The sequence below is a fragment of the Sylvia atricapilla genome, chromosome 4, assembly GCF_009819655.1.
Source record: "Sylvia atricapilla isolate bSylAtr1 chromosome 4, bSylAtr1.pri, whole genome shotgun sequence".
Classification (NCBI taxonomy): Eukaryota; Metazoa; Chordata; class Aves; order Passeriformes; family Sylviidae; genus Sylvia; species Sylvia atricapilla.
Window position 1 is genome coordinate 71231200 of NC_089143.1, and position 21560 is coordinate 71252759.

The 21560-nt window shown below is 45.1% G+C and overlaps 1 protein-coding gene across 1 annotated transcript in view; it reads left to right on the forward strand.

Annotated features, from left to right (window-relative positions):
* The first annotated feature begins 1245 nt into the window (after positions 1–1245).
* Positions 1246–21560, forward strand: part of UGT8 (UDP glycosyltransferase 8) — a 35758-nt gene continuing 15443 nt past the window's right edge. The window contains exons 1-2 of the mRNA XM_066318405.1: positions 1246–1559; positions 16634–17457. Of these exons, the coding sequence (XP_066174502.1) occupies positions 16636–17457 (822 nt within the window). The 5' untranslated portion in view covers positions 1246–1559; positions 16634–16635. The remainder of the gene's footprint in view (positions 1560–16633; positions 17458–21560) is intronic.

Below are 21560 nucleotides of genomic sequence, written 5' to 3' on the forward strand. Positions count from 1 at the left end.
GGAGGGCTGAACAAAATCTACTCTTGCTTCACAGCCAGACTTATGCCCATGGCTGTGCCTTAGGAACAGCTCTGCTGATTTTGGATTTACTGAATCGCTTGCCACCGGAATAAGAAGGTGTTTGGATTCGCAGAGCAACTGAACTTATTCAGTTCTTACCTAATGCAAACTGGAATTTATTTTGCCTGTAAGCAACGAAACCTTTCAACACAATAGTGTGAATATAGTTGATTTTGGGATGTTTAACTTCAGAACTTCATTTTTAGAGCTCAATATTTACCTTAAGCCAAGGGTCACTATTAGCTTGTAGGATTTCATTACCGCCCATGAAGGCTGAACACGATTTAATGTTAACTGGACATCCAAAGGGGTGTGAAGTTTGAGAAACTTTAATGATTTGTTCTACATGTGAGAAACAGAAGAGCTCTTAAAAAGCTCTATAATGAATATTAAAAAAAAAAAAATTAAGTCCCAGATAAAATGGATTAATCTGAGTGAAAGTAAAGTTTCGTTTTCTTTTGAAAGTCATCTTGACTAGAACGGAGAACAATTTAAACTTTATGTTCATTTTTCTTATCATGCCATTTCATTAACCTATCATTCCAATTTCATTATCTTTTTCGTTTTGTATGATGAAACTTAAACCTTCGCTTTTATTAAAGGAGTAACTTGATCTGTCAAATCAGGAAAAAAATCTGACACTTCTTGTCCTTTAAAGCTCATTGCAAAAACTCCAGTGAATGCGTAAGTTAAAAGAAACAGGGAAACTTTCCATTTTAGAGTGCGTGAGAGGTGAGGAGAAAATCTTGCTGTTTCAAAGGACTTGACTGTCTGCCAGCTATGAGAACACAGTTTTATTACAACTTGATAGAACATTATTAGATAATAAGCAGAAAACATGGGGGGGGGGGGGAACCCCAACTCCACATCCACCGAAACTACACACACACAAAAGCAATGGGGTAATTACCGCTGTATTTACAGCCTGTCGGGTGGGTGAGGATGGGATAGCTATACCGTTCAGCTGGCGCTCAGCGGGCTGAGCAGCCGGAGCCCCCGGCGCAGAGCAGCTCTCGGCGCAGAGCAGCTCTCGGCGCCCCGGCCCGGAGCCGAAAAGCGCCGCGGGGAGCTGATTGGCGGCGGCGGCCCCGGTCCCTCCCGCCGGGGGCGGGCGCAGGGTCCGTGCCCGGCGCCGGGAGCTGCCCGCCGTCCCGGCAGCGGGGCAGTGCATGGGGCGGCAGGGCGGCCGAGCCTTTCCCCGGACGCGGGGGCGAGCGGCAGCGCCGGTGCATGCGGTGGGGCGGAGCGGGGGCGGCCCGGAGTGATGCGAAGTTGAGGGAGGACGGAGCCTCCTCTGCTCGCAGGGCAGCGCAGCCCCGCAGCAGGTGCAGCAGAGCCCGGGCGGAGGCACCGGCGGGCCCGGCGCTCTCGGCGCCGCAGCAGCGCCGCAGCCCGGGCCGGGCGGACCCGGCTGAAGGACGAGAGCCCCGAGCGGAGCTGCGGTCGGCGGCTCCTTAGCAGAGGCAGCGGCGCGGAGCAGCGGCCCTGAAGGGAGAGCGGTGAGGCGCCGCGGTGGTACCCGAGGGGGGCCGGTGGTCCCGGCTGCGGCGCGGAGCAGCGGGTTCGGGGAGGGAGATGGAGAGGGGCCGTCGTTCCGCCTCGCTGCTTGTCCTCTGCCTTCCCGTAGCGTAAGGGGAAGCCCCCGGGTGCCCGCGGAGGAAGGTGTAGCGGGAGGAGGGAGAGCCATTCCAGGGGGATGAGAGTCGAGGGGCTGAGGGGAAAGAGCTATGGAAGGAGGGGCGAGAGCCGGAGGGCTGAGGGGGAAGAGCCATAGAATTGGGGGTAAGAACCGGGGGGCGAAGGGGAAGACCCGTGGCGTGAGAGCCGAGAGAAGGAGCCGCAGGGGAGCCGCGTCGATGCGGTGTCCCCGAGCGAGGGGACGGCGTGACCTGAGGAGGGAGCTGAGGGCTGCGGGGGAGCGCCATGTCCTGAGGGGCGCCTGGAGGACACGTCCCTTCCCGCCTTTTCTGTGAGGGGCGCTGGGGACGCCAGAGGGGCACGGTTACCTGTGCGGCGCGGCGGGCGGGTTGTGGCTGTGCCGTGGCGGTCGTCCGGCGCCGCAGCGGCCAGTGCGGGGACGCCGGGCAGGTGCCCGTGCCGCTCCTTGGGGAAGCGGGGCGCCGTGAGGGGAGCGGGAGAGCGGAGAGCGCCCGGCCGCGGGGTCCCTGAGGGGGAGGCGGGCGGGAGCTGAGGGGGAAGGCGGGAAGCGCTTCTCGGACACCCATTCCTGCCTTCTTTCGGCGGCTCCCCATGAGCTGCTCGGTGCCGCCGTGAGGGGCTGTCAGTGCGGGCGCAGAGCCCTCCTTGTCGGCTTGCCGCCGGCTTGGGGACGGTGGCGTGAGGGACACGGTGGAGCCGGGATGGCTCCCGGAGCGCCCGGGATGGCTCCCTGGATGTTCCCCGAGCCTCCATCCCAGCCGCCTCAGAAGGAGCAGCGTTGCGTAATTGCTGCTGCGCCTCCCGGTCGGGCTCACGAAGGAGGAGCACGGTCAAGCGTGAACTTTTCGGGCGACACATCGCCCAAGTTGCGGGGTTTGAGCGAGTGGCATCTTGGCTCTCGTCGTGTAGCTGCTCGTTTGAGCTCTGGCCGTGGAACAACAGGGAATCGTTGGGAATTGCGCAGCCCGTTTTGCATGCTCATCAGAGTTCCCGGGGGATGGACAGCAGGGAGCAACTCCAGTAGTAGGCATCCTTGAAGGTCTCCTCCCCCAAAGCAAACACCTTGAAATGAATTTAGTTTTTCATGTTACAACCAAGAGACATAGTTTTACGAATAATTCGCGTTATATTGCTGATTTCCAGACCTTTATTGCCAGCATTTTCTCAGTTAATGTTTCCAGTCTGAAGGTGCCCGTCTGCTTTTCCAAGCAATTACCACACAAGGTCACTTAGATTTTTAGCTGAGCTAGTTTCAAAGCGCCGATGCTACAGAACATGCAATTCACCTTTGCTTCACGTTTCCTTGTTTTTGTTCCTTTGTTTCAGTCATTGATCCAGGCTGAACATTGGATACTGCAGTGGCTTTTCTTTTCCAAAAGACCAACCAGTTTGTGCCGGAGTCTTGTGCTCCGAGACAGCTTTCATGCTGTTGTGAAAATATTTCAGTTGAAATACAGGGAAATGAGTATTTAGCACAAAATACTTGTGATTTATTTTTCTTTTTTTTTTTTTTTCATGTTTCCTGTTAACAGAAGCTCTTTATAGAAAATGAGAAAAGAAAATATTTGCTTTGTGATGTGTCTGTTAAATACTGAGACTCAGACGTGAGAATCACGTTCGCGTTTTGTAAACAGTAGATTTTATTTTCTTAAGGTGCTTCTAAACAGTTGGGTTGTTCTAAAGCAGGATCTGGGTGGAGAAACCCATGGGATTAACCAGGGCCGGAGGAGAGGACATCTGAAATGATCCTGCATCCTTCTTCTGTGCAGGCTGATGTCACCTGAGCTCTGAGTCCTCTCCATGCCCCTGTGAGTGGATTGGAGGGAAGTGGCCTGCTGAGTAAGTGCCCAGGAAGCCGTGGGTTGGTTTTGGTGGAGTGAATTGGTGGCAGTTTCAGCTTGATGCGTGGCTGCTGTGCCTTGCTCCATCCACAGCTTCGTGTCTGGCCTTCTCTGAACCTGTTGAGATGTGCACAGAGGATGCGATTTGCTGGAATGCTCTTCCTACTACTTGAAAAGTGTTCTGCAGTAATTAAAAGTGTAACAATGTTTGTGCTGCCTTGGATAGTTTCTAATTGACGGTCTTGAGCATGAGATGCCTTAGTTCTGAGTTAAATGCTGAGCGTTTATTGCCGTGCCTACTTTTCCTGCTGTTTTCCACTTTGAGCTCTTTAAAGTCCTTTTTGTCCACATTTCTGTTTTAGCCACAGAAGCTGCTCTCTTCAGAACAGTACAGCAATTTACCTGGGTTTATTCCTTATAGGTTAAGTCCCTTGTCTTTAACTTAAAAGAGAAATCCCACTGCAGTATTAAAGCCTATTGGGTTGTTTGTGGTGAGATTAAATTTGTGAGCTGCTTAGCAGATGAAATAACTTTTTTTTCTCCAGCTCTAGACTTTCAACAAACATTTTTATTTCTGTTTGATTATTACAAAGTCATATTTGTGCAGAGAACAGAACCGTGTTTGAGAAATGCTGATACATGAGAAGCATTTGACATCATTCACCTCCTTTGTTGGTATTTCTAGTCCTCAGAAAAATTTCAGCATGTATTGACCTCTTATTGTTGTTTTAGAAAGTATCTTTGGGCTGCAAACTGACATTCTGATACAGCTCCAAGTGTTTGTGAATAGGTATTGTAGAAGGCTCTTCTCCCGGTTTTCCAGGAAGTAAAATACACTGGAAGCATTTAATAGAATTCTCTGTCCTTCCCGCAGGACAGCTTTACTGGGAGGCAATTTCCAACAAGACTTGTGACGTAAGGTTTCTAGAACCTTTTGATGAATTATTTTTGATCTTTTATGACACTTTGGATGGATGGATGTTAAAATTCTCAGGGTGTGAGGTCCTGATATTCCTTGTAAGAAATAAGCATTTAAAATGATTTGTAGTTCAAACTGTGGCTATAAACTTTTCTCATAAGCATTTCTCTTAAGCAGCGCAGTTGTCATGCCCATAATTTTATTTGTATAGGGAAACAAGCATAGCTTTCTTCTTTACTCTGTGCTGGTTTTTTTCCTCCTATGAATGGATGGTTCAGCTTCACAAAAAATAAGCAACTTTGAGACTATTTTCCTTTCTTAGTAACTAAAGGGAGAGTTAATGGGAAGTCTTGAGTCAGCTTCTGATTCTGAGCTGGAAGTGAGCCTTGATGCCCTGCACAAACAGCATGCTTTAAAAAGATTCAAATATTAAGGCTGTGTCTCAGTGTATTTAGAGGGAGGTAACAGTGAATGTAGAAGTTGGGGGGCCTTCCAAGTTTCTTAATTCAAAACTGTCCTCCATTAGAGAAATTATTTTTACCACCAGTCAGGAAAAAGCTATTGAATTTATTTGTTATTCCTGAAGATGGAGTGCGTAAGTGTAACCAAAACTTCAAACATTAAATTTAGACACCCAGCATTTTAGATTAAAATGCAGTTACATATTTTGCATTTGATTTGTTTTGGGGGTTTTTTCCACAGCCTCCATCCAGTTTGAAAGTTACTTGACTTAAGTCAAATGAATAAAGTGCTTTAGTGCCAAGAGCACCAGTTCATGAAATGGGCATTTTAAAAAGTATTGCAAAAACTTTCAACAAAAATTAAGTGCTAGCTTTAAAAAAAAAAAAAAAAAAAAAAAAAAAAAAAAAAAAAACCAACAACAACAAAAAAACCACAAAAAACTTAGCACAATGCCAACAAAAAGAGAAACAAAAAGGCCACAAGAAAACACGTGGTCAGTACTCACGTGCTCTTCCTTGGTCTTAGCTTTATTTTCAGGATATCACTGTCTTCCCAATTTCATGTTTTAACTGAGAAATACTCAGATTTGAGGCAAAGTGAGGTCTTCTGGCTGACAAATGAGATGGAAGGAGCATCTCTCTCGGAATGAAACCTGTGTGAGGAACAGGAGTTCTGCCCAGGATGCTGCTTTCAACACGAGATGTGCGGCTTGCTTGTGAGCTGAGGTGGGAGGTGTGGCAGCAGAGCCCCTGCCGTGGCCAACCCCAGCAGCTGTGGTAGTGCTTCATGTAGTGTCTGCTGCCGATTTCTATCTGCCAGGGACTTAAAAATGAGACAGCTGTTAGAGAGGGTAGGTGCTGCTTGCAAGGAGCTAAACGTTGGGGTTTTGTGGTAGGTTTCCTTGGGAGGTCACCCTCCCCAATTTATCTTGATGCAAACGTCAGCTCAAAAGTACCTCTTTTTAAATAGTGTGGTGTGCTGAGGTGGACCTTGTACAGAGTCCTTCTCAGGAGTGTTCTTGGCTAGAAGGTTGCTGCCACTGGAGAGCTGGGTTTGGCACTGTCCAAAGTCACCGTAGTTCAGTTAAAACCCATACTTCAGTGCGCTGTAAACGCCAGCAAAGCTCTGTTGGAGAATTACACCCCTGATGAAGCCTTGCTGATCCTTAGAAGAACATAATTTCTGAAAAACTGAGCTTTGAGGGGTGCATGGTGATGTGCACGGTGTTTGGTCCCTGGGCACAAAACTTCATCCCAAGTGATCGAGCTTAAAATGCTTGTGTGAAGTTGGGTCTGCAAACATTTTGCTTCCCAGCAGTGCAAAGTGGAAAATTCCACGTGTATTTCAGTAACATGCCTGGATAGGCCAGTCTAGTGCTTGGGGCATCCGTGACTCGTGGGGCTAAAAGTAAATGGGAGCTGGTGGTGCCAATCTTGTGAGGACTTGCATGGAAACTTGCCCAAGGACAGTTGATAATTATTGAAATTTTTTTTTTTTTTTCAAGTTGAGAATCCTGAAAAACAGATCTGAGTGTGTAAAATATAGGAGTTAAGCTGTCGTATTTCTTTAACCACTCCTAATGATAAACCATTCATTACTGTGTGTTGTGACACTTTGGTAATTACTTTGCTTGCTAATCAATTAGCTTTGTTTTCGTGGAAGTACACTCGGAGTTTTCCAAATAATTTTATCTCAGACTATGCTTTTATTAGACAATGAGTCTTGCCTTAAACTGCTTACTAATGAAATAATTGCAGGTATAGGCTATGATGTTATTTCTGTTTTAAACCCCCATCAGGTATTTATTACTATGTAGTGTTTATGTTGAAAAAGTTTTAGTTGCTAGAAGTGGAGGTATAGCTGGGAAGTGCCCTTTTGGTGGGTAGGAACAGATGTGCACAGATGTGTGTAGAAGCACCTGGGTTTGTGCTTGGATGGATTATTGTTCATTTGTTTAGGTTTGACACCCAGATCATTCTGGGAATTGTAGTCTTGGAGATGGGAACCATCTTCATCTTGACCCTTGTAACCTTTGGATTTATTTTCTCTTTTCCCTAATACTTGTGAATTAACAGATTGTATTGAAGTCTCAGGCTGTCTTTGAAAATCTACAAACCCTGTTTTTAGACTGTTCCTTTCTTGAATTATACTCTAGTCTTACTCAACTACCAGTGCTAGAAATTTTCAGGAAGCTTATGTTCATTTAAAAATGCTTATACAGCTACAAAAACAAAACAAAACGAACAACCCAAAACAAAAAGCAAAACGAAAAACCAACACCAACTCCTAACCCTTATTGGAGTGTATTTTATGCCTTTTAGAAGAGTCCCGAGTTGATTGCTGCCCCCTGTAGCTCGGGTAGGTGATGTGGTCTTGCTCTTAAAATCAGAATCTCAGGATTAAACCATACAGGGAAGCTGTTAAACTGCTTTTACCCTTACTCTAGGCCCAGATTCTGCTAGGAGATAGTTCAAAGCAGGCACTCAAAATACAAATCTGAAAGCAACAGACAACAACTGAATTTGAAGAAAACTGACCTGTAAATTCCAAAACAGAACCTATTAATTAACAGACTGAGTAAGCTAAACGTTTTTGGCATGTGTGGTGTTGCTGCAATTATTTTAATTGAGCTGAATAAGAGCAAAACATGATGAAACAAAGTGTTTTTACTTTATTCCTAGTTGTATTTCCCACCGCCGAAACAAACCTGTGATAGTTTCCTTTGTGATTGTGTTTGTGTGGCTTGTTAAAATGTGCTCATTTGCTATAGGATGAAGTCAGAAACGGAACAAAGAAATTCATTGAGTGCTTCTGGGTGTCATGTGATGGCGTGACCAGGGAGAGCTTGTACCAAGCTGAAGCCAGCTGGAGTGAAGAGCAAAGCATCCCCCCAATAATTGTTGAAGTTAAGTGAAAATCCCAGTAAAATGGGTTTAAGTTTAAAACTCATGTTGTTTCAGGTCCTGAGGCTTGTTCATGAGGCAGAATTCATGCTTGGGTGATGGTAGCATGTAACTACAGGCGCCAACAAATTAGGCTCATAACAAAGTGCACTGCAATTTCTTCCAGTCCCTTCTTCAGAGGGTCATTATATCAAAGGAGATCCAGTCATTAGTTAAAGTGTTGAAGGTGAGAGTCAGGTTTTGCCTTTTTTTCCTTTTCCCATGTTTTTGGCACGTCATTCAGCCATTCTTTCAGCCTGTCCTTTGATGCCAGTGTGAGAGCAAAGACTTCATGGGCAGCTTTGACCCTTCAGTGGGGGGCATCTTTATCTCCGCCAGCTGCTGTGGCACTTACGCCTTGTCCTCTCCGTAGGTAGAAAGTCTCCTTTTATTTTCAGCACTTAGTCCTCTGGTGAGTTATTCTGTTCCTGGTGTCTTCAGGGCACGGTGGTGGTCACGCAGCAGGAGCAGGGCTGGTAAAAAACATCTTCACGGGCACCAGTGTCCCCTGGAAATGTGGAATAACCTGTTGGCCTCTGTCTGTTAATGCCCCCAGCCCTGATGTCACAGCAGTACCTCTGGTTCTTTCTGGTGCAAAAGGGCTGCAGCAGGTTGAGAAACCTACCCTTTCAAGTCTGGGTACTTGGAGGGAAAGTCTCCAGGAGCCGAGGGGACTTTGTCAAGGGACTTGAATGTTGTTGCCAAAACACCGTGTCTCGTGAGAGTTCCCGGTAGCAATGCAGGAAAAGGCGCAATTTGTCAGGAAAGGTTCTCACATCATGTTGGATGAAGCGGACAAATCTCTCCAGCAGGAATGCGCGCGTCTCGCTTGCAAACAGATGGCTCTTGGCTGTGTGCAGTCAGCAGTTGTCTTTCCAAGGTGCCGGGGGTGGGATAACTGTGGGCAACCAGGAGCAGAGCCGCATAATGGAGAGCGCCAATGCGGAGAAATCCGAGCCGCTGGCACACGGAGTCGCCTTGCCCTCGATGGAAGGCACTCAGGTTTTGGGGCAATGTGTGGGGGCTTGGCTTTGCTAATCCTCGCCATGTAAAGTGTTACAAATTGTAGAGATCTTGAAATGCCCCGTTTGAGATGACCAGTGCAAAACAGGACAAAAAGGACTGGCTGTTCTTGCTCTATTTGCTTTTATTTGGGTTGTTAAAATGCCTCAAGAATGTCTTTTGATATGTTTTGACTACCCTACCTGGTAGGTCTACAGAGGTTAATGTTTCACAGGTTTCAAAATCTTGATGAGACTCAGTTCCATGCAGTTAGTTGGGCTGAACTTGGAAAATGGATACTCGTAAAATATTGACCTTCAATAAAGTTTATAATTTTTACTGTGTATTGTTTGCTCAGTTTTAGTGCGTAGAGTATTAAGGAATCTAGGTCATGTGGAGTGGAAGATGCCTTTGCCCTGTTGGAACTTAGTTCATGTTATGAAAATATTTAATTAGACTTGAATCCTTTACTCTCAGGGAAATCAGGTTTTGGCTGATAGAGTCACTACTGCAGCATTGTAACTCCAAAGCAGTCAGGCCTTGCTTGGGTTTGTAAGGGACTTGATCAAAAGATCAAATTATTGCTATTAATAGATGTGGGTATCCTGAGTAGATTTGGAATATAACCACTTCTTAAAGATAATATTTGTAAATATTTAATCTTTTTAGAGATGATTGGTCTTTTCAGGAGTTTGGGACAGTTTTCCATAGCCATGAAGAGTGACGGAGCACTGCTTTCCAACAGCCAGTGGTGAAGTGCTGCCTGGAGTGTTATACTTAGGCCTCTTGCTATAAAGTCATCTTAATAGGACAGAATGCCTTGCATAACAGTTATATTCCCATGTAACTTCTGAAAGATCCATCTTCTAGCATGCTCATTGAAAATATTTTATGTATGCACTGTAGAACCTGTATTTTGAAGAAGTGCCTCTTCTGCCATGCTGCCTGTCAAGTGAGGATTCCTATAAATCCTTTTCCTACCATGGTTGAGTACCAAAGCTTAGGTAAAACCCTTCAAGTGTTTGATGAAACCTGTTGCACATACAATAAGTGGTTACTAAAAGTGGCTTTGGGAGTTTTGACTCCCTCTGAATAGCTCCTTTGCTGTTTGCACAGTAAGTCTGACAGAGGATTGCAGAGTTTGTAATGCCTGTAAATGTCCGTGGAGGTACTTGTACACATTGAAATGCTTCAGTCGTTGGATAGGTGATGTTGTTTGGGAGACTGTACAAAGAAAATGCAAAAGCCTGCTCTTGATACACGTGTCTTACTGATTTCTTAATTTATTCATTTAGCTGAAAAAAGAGCCTGTGGTTGAAAGCCAGATCACACCACTCATCTAAAACATTGCAACACAGAATAGCAATCACAGCACACACTGTGCCTCAGCAATTAGTAACAGGATGTGTGATAGGGAAAATTTAAGGACATAAATCCAAAGGTTGTACAATACCTGGTACCAGAGTCTCTTCCCAGATAATTTCCTGGTTTGCTGCTCTGAGACTCTGCACGTTTCTGCATTTCTGATGGGTTTTTGCTGCTTTTCAGCGTGTGGGTCATTTAGTACCAAGTGCTTCCTAGTCTTAAACTGCTCTTTGCTGCCTGAAGGCAGCTTGTGGGCCTAGTTTACTGTTACGCTCCTAAAGGATTAAGGAGTAGTATTTTGGTTTATCTGTGGAATATGTACAGCACAGCAAACAGTATTATGGGTTAAGAACATGTTTTACAATTCCCAGCTTAAAGGAATGGTAAGGGAGCAAGTTTTAACTTGAAGGTCACAGTCTGCCTTACTGTCATCTGTTATGCCACTAATTAAAACCTTCCTGTCTCCGTGATAAAATTATTTTTGAGATTCACCGTCAGACATAATTTGGTCAGTGCATTTCCTCCTCACATGGGTAGCATTTCTGGGTGCTCGGCGGCAAAAAAGCACCAATGTGGATTGCCATCAATTCTTAAAATGTTTTGGGGGAATGTGAAAAATTAGAGATCTTGAACGATGTGTAAAAGGGAAGAGTTTTTCTTTTCTCTGGTCATTCCTCCACAGGTTGGAATCAATGCATTTCATGCATATTTGTGTGTGTGTATCTGTATTTCATCTTTAATATCAACCGCTTGTATTTGGCTGACACAGCCAAAAAGATTTGGATTGAGTACAGGTATTTGTAGCATAGAATCATCCTGCACTCCATATTAGTGAAACCTTGTCTTTGTCTTGAAATATTTTCTTTGTCTTTCAGCATTATACTTAACTGCAAGTGCCTTCTGTTAGTCACTCCTGGCTATCTTGGCCTTGATAAAAGGCTTTGTTTACAGGGCCTTTGGTCATGCAGCCTTGGATTGTAGGGCTTGGCTCTGTATTTGTGTAACTGAGGTGTTAACAAGCCTCTGGAGGATGGGTACCGTGTTCTACCTGTAAAACTGTTTTAATAGCAGCTAAAGCAAACAGAACTGCACATGAGGTAGGTTCGTGTCAATGGGGTTTTGAGTAGGCAGGGCAGGGCTGGAACAGCAGTGAATTGGGTAACTTCAGGTAATCTGAGATCAGTGGTTATTTCTTTCCCTGTTTTAGTGCTTCCTTTCTCTTAAGAGCAGTGGTAAACCATAGTCAGCAGCTGCTTATGTTGGTTTTTTTTCTTTTTCCCAGAGGCATTTTCTAGTGCTCTCCATGACCAGTTTTTCTTCAGCTTCCCTCAGCATTTCTCTTGCTATGCTTTCAGCCACGTGTCTCTTCCTACAGCTACAGTACATGCGATCTTAAGAGGAATAAACACCCTGCTTATGTTGATCTGTGGTGGATTCTGCAGTTGGGCACGGTAGGGTGGGATTGGCCCCTGAGGTGACACTGGTTCCAGTTTCTGACCTCAGGTGGGATAACTGAGGTGAAATATGCCTTAGTGGGAGAGAAACTCTGGAGCCTGGTGTGGGTGGTTGCTGTATGTGACTGAAAATTGGTCAAGGCCCCCCTACCTATGTAAAAGCTGCATCAGACCTGCAGCTTTTAATGTAAGTTTAGTTGCTGATTAAAATACGTATTTCTTCTGAAAAGAAAAATATTAAAAATTGTGTTTATGCTTTTGTGTTCCAGTTGATTCAGACACTGGTGTGAAGTTTTGAAGAGTTTACAGCTCCTAAAGCAGAGTTTGTGCTCTTCCTCCTAAAATACTGAGTTTTGTGTAATGGGGTGTAGTAAAGAGGATTTCAGTACTGAGAGTAAGATGAAGGAATAAATCTGCATGTTAACACCACAACTGGCAATTTGTGTAACACATGGTTGGCTAAAATACCGAAATCTCACATTTTCCCTTTTTTAAAAAAATAATAATATTCCTGGGATGCACACGTAAGCTTTTCATTTGGGCACGGTAATTTTATTGCTAATTAGCTCCCAGATTTGGGCTTGCAGAGGTGGCAGCCTGTTCCTTTAACCTATGCTGTCTCTGTGAAATGGTAATGAGTAATTTGAGCCCTTTGGGTAAGGTGAGAGTGATCAGCAGCTCGGAGATTGCTCCTTTGCTGTCAGAGGAGCGCTGCTGTTGGGGATGAAGGGCACCTTTCCCGGCAGAGGTCCCGCTCAAACTGCCCAGGTAAACTCAACAAACCTTAGCAAATCTAAAGAAAGGCTGAACGGAAGGGAGGAACTTAAAAAAGCAAATTGCATCGCTGAACTCAAGCTCTGTAAAACTTCCTTTGCTGCTTTTGAAGTCTGGAGTGTTCTTGGTTAGTGAATAAAAAGGAGTCTATATGTTTATGTGTAAGTGCCTAAGAGCTGTTTAATCTTTTGAGTAGTGATAAATGTGGGAACAGTTTGCATTCAGGCTGTGCTGGATGCATCTGAGTGAGAGGCTCTTCTGCTTCTGGATATCTCTGTGATGGAGGAAAATGTGGACGATGGTATTGCTGCCTTGAAAATAGCTATTTCTGAGTTTCAGAAATAGCAGGTAGGCAGCCAGGGACGTAAAGCAGAAAAAAACCCCCTCAAACGTGCCAAAAAGTTCTATTAGCAGTGATTAGAAAATTATTAAAGATTGGCAGCAAATCTGAATGTAATCTTGGATATGTGTTCCAGGACTGTAATTAACTGTTACACCAATTATTAATTGGAAATTATCTAAAATAATTTAAGATTGATGTTTATATAAATGACATTAAGTCTTAATGTTTAAATTATTATTCTAAAAGTCAACTAGCACTACACTGATTTCAATGTCATTCAGTTAATTTCCACATTGTCCAACCTTCAAGTATCAGAGCTTTGTGGAGTTGTGGGGGAAGATCCGCCCTCCTATTTTTTTCTTCTGAAAGTCATAATTTCCCATGTAGTTACACTTGCTATTGTATGTCCTGCTTGGTCCTTCTGGGTGAATGGAAAAATACTTCCTTAAAAGAAATAAATCATGATTTGGAAGTGTTTTGGTCAGCTGAAAACCTCTCCCAACAATCTGACTGTCAGGAGGGTGCTTGATTTTCTGTAACCCTTTAAAACTTGCACTTCCTCTTTCATTTGAAAACCCCCACATACAGGTCATTAAACCTACTCCAACAGTAACTCATAAAGTTAATGTTTAACTTCTTGGTATGTCTTTAACTTTTTCTTGCTGTGCTCCAATAGGAGAACCCTTTACAATCAGCAGTTGGTTTCACTACTATAAAGCCACTCTGCATCTGGTTCTTTGCCAGATCCTTGTTTTAGGGCTTTTTGGCTGAAAGGAATGGCTTCAATTCAGTGATCATTTTGTGGGTGGGGTTATGTTATGTTTTGGGGGTTGTTTTTAAATGTTAGGAAATTTGGATTTTCCTTTTCACCCTCTGTGATAAATGGATGTTGCGTGCCAGCTCAGACGTCAAAACAGTCTTATTTAATGGAGGCAAATCCTAAGAAGAAGGACTTAAGATAGAGGTACAGAATGGTTTTACATTGTTAACAAGCCTGTAGAGATGCATCGTTCTCTGTCTCTGGGCTTTTCTTTCCTCTCTTCTGTCAGGACACCTGGCAATTCTTTTTCATACTCCTGGCGCATAGAAACAGAAGGCAATTGCGTTGGACGTTGATCCTTTTTATTTATTTTGGCAAGTGGTTTGTTCTGGGAGTTAGTGGGAAGAATCCCTGAGCTGTAGTTGTGATTAGCTGGCTTCTGGCTGAGCACCACCTTGGCGTTGTCCTGGCCCTTGTGAAGCCTCCTGTGTCTGGGCGCTGCTTGGTGCTTTGGGAGACGAGCTGAATCAAAGTCCCCCTGCAGCAGGCAGGTCTGTCCCGGTGGGAATGCCTGGTGTGCTGGGGGAGCTCATTGCTGAGGGCAGGTGGAGTGTCTGGGAGAGAGCCTGGAGCTGAGCTTGGGCCCTGGGCACCCACCTATTGCCCAGTCTGCCAAATGGGAGTCAGGCTCACGATTAATTGGCTTACAGAATGCTGTCACCTATTGCCCTTGTCCCTGCTGAATTCAAACCTGAGCTCCCTGCTTCTGTCTGGCCAGGGCATGAAATGATGAGGCTGCAGGTTCCTGCCAGAAGTTCAATAGAAGGTCAATGCAATTTTTCCCAGTAAAAAATGTCACTTAATCGGCATTTCTCTAATAGCATCATGTGTTTAATATCTCTATGGCTTGGCAGGTCCTGCACATATATTTTCCAGCTCCTGTGGAAGGTGCTTATGTTGAAAAGGGGAGTTGCATAATAGGTTTTTGAGAAGTGATTATTGTTTTGCCAGTTCTGAAGATAACCACAAGGTACAGACTGCCAGGAAAGTGTGTTGTCGTCTCTTGACACTGATACACTGCAAGAGGCTGAAAAATAAGGTTTGGTAAATGGTTTTAGTTACATTGCCAGGTTTTTGTGTTAGTATCTGGAATACCTTCACAAGGAGTAAAATGGCCAATGTGATTCTCATTTAAAACTAGGCTCCCAGGTAAGTGTGGGGAGAGGAAGCAGTAGGGAAGCACTGTCAGCATCCTAGGGAATGACAACTGCAGTTCCCATGGGTTTTGATGGCACGTGTGGTACCTCAGCCATGGAAAATATGCCTTAGGGCTAAGGATTGTCTCTTATGTGCTGTGCTCTAGGCCTCAGATCAGGAGATGGAAGTAGAGCCAGCCTGTGGCAACATGTTGGATTATGAGGAGCCCTTAGGCTCCTGTAACCTTTGATTTCTGCTGCTGATAGAAACATTACTGAGTTTCCCAGTCCTGTACCTCCATTCGTGGTTTTTGTAATATCCCTTTTGTTGACAGGAGCAGTAACTCAGTACCGTGGGAATGCTCCTAGCATGGGGAGATGGAATCAATAATGGGATTTTTCCGAGTTTGAATAATCATTTCTCTTGGATGTTTCATTGGTGAACCGTATTTGCTTACTTTTTTCTAACACCTCTCTTAGCCTAAGGAGTGTTATCCTCTAGCAGGGTCCTTCTCAGGATAACTGAGCATGGGCAAGTGCAGTGATTGTCCCTCTGAACTTGGCACTTTGTGACCTCACCTCAAATGCTGTGTCCAGTTCTGGGCCTCTCACCTCATGAACAATATGGAGGTGCTGGAGCACATCCTGACAAGGGCAGTGAAGCTGGTGAAGGATCTGGAGAATAAGTCCTGTGAGGAATAACTGAGGGAGCTGGGGATGTTTAGCCTGGAGAAAAAGAAGCTCATGGGAGACCTCACTGCTGTCTACAACCACCTGAAAGGGACATCCTTCAGAAAACTTAGTACAGAGTAATAGAACTCAAAAAACCCCTTAAACTTTTTCCATAATATGTGTATAGGACTGTAGTAATTTATAAATGGCTGTATAAAATATGAGGTGCTCTATTTGTTAGCTGGTAACCCATGTAATATTAACTAAGAAAAAGGCCTGAGCAATCTGTTGTAGGAGGGTTTTATGACTATACTGTAGGGAGATAAGAAGGACTGAGTAGCAGTGTTATCTGTTGTTCTTATTTATAAAGGACACTGCAACAGACTGAGGCTTCCACGTGGATTGGTTTGGCACGAGGAAAGAGCAGATTGTTTGGTTTGGCTTGTACTCGTTCCTCTGTCCTAGGAGGGTGATGGTGACTGAGGAGTTTCTGACATGTCCTCATTGTGCTTCTAAGGCACTTTGCTTTCCTCTGCTGCATACGGAATTTTAAATCACCCAACCACGTGTGGAAAGCATTTTCCCTTTCCCCAGCAGCGTGCTGCTGTCAGGAACTGTGCGTTTAGGATGACGGTGGGGTTTTTCAGCCCAGGTGGAGCTGGTGATCAAGCGTGTGTTTAAGTGTGCATTTAAGCAGGTCCAGAATCAAGTACCTGTTAAAGTGGTTCAGTGGAATTTGCAGTGTTCATGTGTGCAGTACTAACTCCTGCTATTACACTAATTCTTGTAAGCAGAATGTCATTTTTGGAAGCTCAGAGTTGGTTCTTAGTCAACGGTAGCATCTTCCTGCATGATTTTTTGCTTTCCACCCCTGTGTGTCTGATCAGCATTGATACTAAAGAAAAACATGGCATGAATTTACATATCCTTTTGGGAGGGGAAAAAAGCCCTCCATCTTCTCTATTCTGTTAGCTTATATGAAAACAAAACCCCAGAAAACGTTGTGCTAAAATCAGAGGAGAGAGTTGCAGCTTGAAGGAGGACAGCTTGAAGCCTGTGGGTAACTGTCAGACAAGACCTCGCAGTGGAAGTGCTCATAGCCATGCAAACGAAAGGGTGGTGTGCCTAAACTGCAGGCAGTAATCTCGTTGTCTCTGATGTAATGCTCTTATTTCTCCTTTCAGCTATGAAGCCGTACGCTCCAGCCTTCATTCTCCTGTGGAGTGCTGTCGGGATAGCGAGGGCTGCCAAAATCGTTGTTGTGCCGCCAATTATGTTTGAAAGCCATCTTTATATTTTCAAGACTCTGGCCTCAGCCTTGCATGACCAAGGTCACCAGACAGTGTTTCTCCTCTCTGAGGGCAGAGAGATTCCTCCATCTAATCACTACAGACTTCAGCGCTACCCAGGGATCTTTAACAGCAGCACCTCGGATGATTTCCTCCAGTCCAAGATGAGGAGTATCTTCTCGGGGAGACTGACTGCCCTCGAACTGTTCGATATCCTGGAGCACTATTCCAAGAACTGCGACATGATCGTTGGCAACCGAAACCTCATGAGTGCCCTCAAACAGGAAAAATTTGACCTGCTCCTGGTAGATCCCAATGAGATGTGTGGATTTGTTATAGCCCATCTTTTAGGGGTTAAATACGCCGTGTTTTCCACTGGCCTCTGGTATCCAGCAGAAGTGGGCGCTCCAGCTCCCCTGTCCTACGTTCCAGAATTTAACTCGCTGCTCACAGATCACATGAACCTATTTGAGAGGATTAAAAATACTGTTGTTTACCTTATTTCAAGATTTGGAGTCAGTTTTTTGGTTCTGCCAAAATACGAAAGGATAATGCAGAAACACAAGGTTCTTCCAGAGCGGTCCATGTACGACTTGGTCCATGGATCCAGCCTGTGGATGCTTTGCACTGACGTAGCACTGGAGTTTCCGAGACCTACGCTTCCCAACGTCGTTTATGTGGGAGGAATCCTAACGAAGCCGGCCAGCCCTCTGCCAGAAGTAAGGTTTGCTGAGTTTTACAGTAATTTCTGTGGTTTCTGCTTGACCTCACGTGATGAGTGGCAGCTTTTAAGCAGTGATTTTTCAGATGGGACCCAGTTCTGTTGTTGCTTGGTGAAATATTCCCTGGAAGTCACTTCATGTGGTGGTGAGGGGAAATGCTAGTCACAAATTCAACAAAATGAATCTTTTTTGGATGCAGGAAGTATTTTGCTTTTGAGTGAGGTGCTTAATGCTGCACTAGAGGTGAAAGGCAGTGTACCCCATCTTGGAAATCTCATCAGTAGCTTTTAACCAAACATGGCTTAAAGCTAACAGCAGAAAGAATGGATGAATACTGTTTTATGCTTAAAGAAGCCCGCTGCTAGGTTATACTAGGTAATTTTGTGGTATGGCTGTCTTTATGGTATTTGTTTTTCTGCCTCCCTTAGGTTTGATAGTGACTGTAAGACTACGTGTACATAGGCACATAAAGACTGTATCGAGTGAGATAGAGAGATAAGAGTGGACATAAATGGCTCTATGGCTGCACTCAGATATGAATTTTTACTGTGCACGTGCAGGACATCAGGTGCTGAACTTCAGACTGAAGCAGTGATAGTGACTGGACTGACTCCAGAAATCCTGGCTGCACAGATTAATAATTAAGTCTGATTAGTTTAGTGATCTTTGATATCTTATACCTAAGAATGCCTCTGTTGAGCAATACAGTGGTGAGTGACAGGCAGAGCAGTCTCACAGAAAGCCATGTCATTTACGCTTCACTTTATGTGTACACAAACAGATACTGAACTGGAGGTGATTTTTAATGGATGCTTTTGGTTGGATGATGAAAAGGGCTAGGTAGACCTGCAGTGCTCAACAACTTGCTTCTTAAAATGGCTCTTTCAGCCTTTACTTGTTGTGTGGAAAGTGCTATTGTCTGTTCTCCAGGGTATCATCAGAGATGACCATAGCTGTTCTGCTTCTGACTGGTTCTTTCCACATATGCATCAATGTGTTTGTGTTAAGGAAGGGTCAGGTATCTTGAGAAAGCAAACTGAAGGTACCCTTGTGCTGTCTGAAAGTTCATCCCTATTTTCCCTCCAGGAAGACTTTGCTGGATTTAGTTTTTTCTTCACTTTCCAGATGGAGATTTCCTTTTTCTGTAGGAGAGAAAAGGTATTTGTGTAATCAACTTGGGCAATAGGTCAACGTTGCCTGTTTTGTGTCTTTTGAAGTTCAGCATATCAGGAGTGAATGACCTTGAAACAGACCTGTAGGTCAAGTACGTGGTGGCAAATATTTGTTAACAGCAGGGAAAGAAGCTGCCTGTAGTTATTTGTGAGCTGAGACATTATCTACCTTCTTGTCAGTTTTATCAGGCCATTCATTCTTAGTGCTCAAAGCATGAGTTTCATTGAATGTGAGAGAGGGACCAAGCCAGCACGTTCCTCTTTTATGCTGTAATTTGTCCATGCCTAAGCTGTTATACACATCCCTGTGGTGTGTATTGTAGGTGAATTACTGGGCAACAATCACTTCGTGTTTGCTGAGCAGCTGGATGAAATTCGGAGCTGTCCCTCTGTCCTGGCAGATGAAAACTGTCAGCGCTGACAGCGAGTGCTGCGGCTGTTCCCTGCTCTTGCTGCATCTCCAGGGCAGCAGCAGCCTTGGCTAATTTATTTTCTGCAGCTTCTAGTTTGGTGCATTAAGGTGAGCCAGAGGCAGAGCTAGTTTATGTTTCTGTGCTGGGCTGGAACTGGTGATGCTTCAGCAGCTCTTACAAGTAATTTTCTTGTCCATGGATGATGATTAGAAAAGGGGAGCATGTAGCTGGGCACAGTAACTAAAATTTGCCCACTTAAGCTGTTACTGCAAGTCTTTTGGGTCTCCTGGATTCACCAAAACTGCTTATAAGTAGCCTAGTCCACTTTGTCTGCTAGAGAAGTATTGGGAAAAAATCAGGGGTGTTCTTTAAGTCCAAAATACCTGCTCAGAATCCCTGGGCATCTCAGTAGTGGCACTGTGTTGTCAACATGTTTTTCCTTTTTTTCCCCCCCCCACCTCACCAAAAATAACCAAGTAGCTTGTTTAACCGTAATAAAATGCCTACACATAAGTTAAAAGCTCTAGCTTTCTGTTCATAAGCAGCATCTTAAAAATAAGGGGCACACCGTGACAATTAAGCAATCAATGAAGAGGTAAAGGTCAAGATCTTCTAAGCTGTTACAGGGTGGCCATTCTTCGTTCCGGGGGATGGGATAGCTCTGTTTTGTGGCTGCTCAGATCCTGTACTGTTCCTTGAACTTCTTGAAAGGAAAGTTAGAAAAGCACAGCTTTAAAGGTAGCGCGTAGCAGTGGGCGCTGCATATTCATGTCGTGTAACTCTGCGTGTGTGAGGGGAAACAAACCTGCCCCAGCTTTGCTGGTCATCTGTGATAATATTATATGTTTTTTATATATATTTATAACCTGCCCCAGCTTTGCTGTCCCATCTGCATTAACATTTCGATCCTGGGGCACATCCTCCCTGCTGATCTGCAGTTAGCTTGTGTCAAGCGTGGTTTTTAGCTGCTGCTGAGCTCTGTAGCAATTAGGCTGCAGCCCCCGGCCGTGGCACACAAACGGAGCGTGTCTTTGGGCTGCAGCTTGCCCGGACGCCTCGGGAGGGCTCCGATGCCCCTCCCTGCTCTCCCCGGGGCAGTGCCCCGGTGTCGGTCTGCGCTTGGCGCAGTGTCCCTCGGGAAGTCGCAGCGATCGGCGTGCCAAGGAGGGGGAGCCAGCGGGGAGAGCGGCGGGTCCTTTGGAGGTCACCGCTCCGCCCGGCTCCTGCGGTGCCTTGCGGCTTCCTCCTGGCGTGGCAGCGTCGGCCTTACCTGTGCAGGCAGTGCCTGGGATGGGGCACGTCCCCCTTCCCAGCCCTGGTGCAGGTGGAGGAAGCCGAGCACACCCTGTCCCTCTGCTCTGCTGTGGTGGGAGGGCTGATGGTGCCTTGCAAAGCTCTCTGTGGGCAATTGCGGTTGTCTTCTCTGAGAGCCAGCGTGACGTTTTCACTGGTTAAACTGGGTTTGGACGGTGCTTCTTGCACAGAGTGTGCTGTGCTGCTCACTGAAAGGCAAGGAGATGGTTAAGGTGACTTAACCCACGTGCACGTGCAGTTTTATTCGCTTATGGATGATGGGTGCAGAGTCCAGGATTTTGTGTACATAACTCATAAAACTGTATGCTGAATTATATGGAGGACAGTGTGAACAAAATTAGTGTTTAAAGATGAAAAGCTAGAGACAGACTGGCTATCAAGTCCTTAAGGTCATCAGTGACTTAAAATATTGAGGGTATTGTGTATTTTACTGTGTTATCTGGCAGTATTTTCCAGATAAGTGTCCTTGGCCATTAGGAAAATCACAGGCTCCTCTGCCTCTTCCTCAGTACACTTCTCCAGAGGGATCTGAATGAAACTGGCTTTTTAAAGGGGCTTCCTCTAAAGCAACGGTGGGGAAACCTCTGCTCTGGCATTTACACCTTGTGACCAGGTTGGTGTGTGCTAGGCATTAATCAGCCTGATCAGGGCAGGAAGCCGAGGGGTGCTACAAGCAGCTGCCCTGGGAAATACTCAGCCCATGAGTGAACCCAATTTATGCTGCAGAGGAGGAATGTTCTCATGTTGGAGTAATCAGTTGTCCTTACAGCCTCAGCTGTCAACAGATAATTACAGGAACTTCCTCACTCCTCCATGGACATTCTTATCTGAGCTCGTTATTATACGGATTAAAGTCTATGCAGCAAATTGGTGGCTTTGAAATGTCTGCACTAAAAAGAATTTAGTGGCTTTTTTTTTTTTTTTTTTTTTTGTTTGTGGTTTTGTTTTCTTTTTCCCTCCCTGAGCCTGGCTGACAGTTGTATGTTTACTAGGTGTGTTAGCCGATACTGATATTTATCTTGAAAAAGAGGTGTTTTATTCCTTAAAGCTGACTTTTCTCCTTCATTCAGATTCAAGGACACATCTATAAGCCCTTGCAGACTGTAGCAGTAGATCTTTGTGCATGGCGTCGCACCATCATTTTAGTATTTTGTTTAAAGTCTGGGGAATGGTTCTTACAGACCTGTTTGGGCAGTAAATT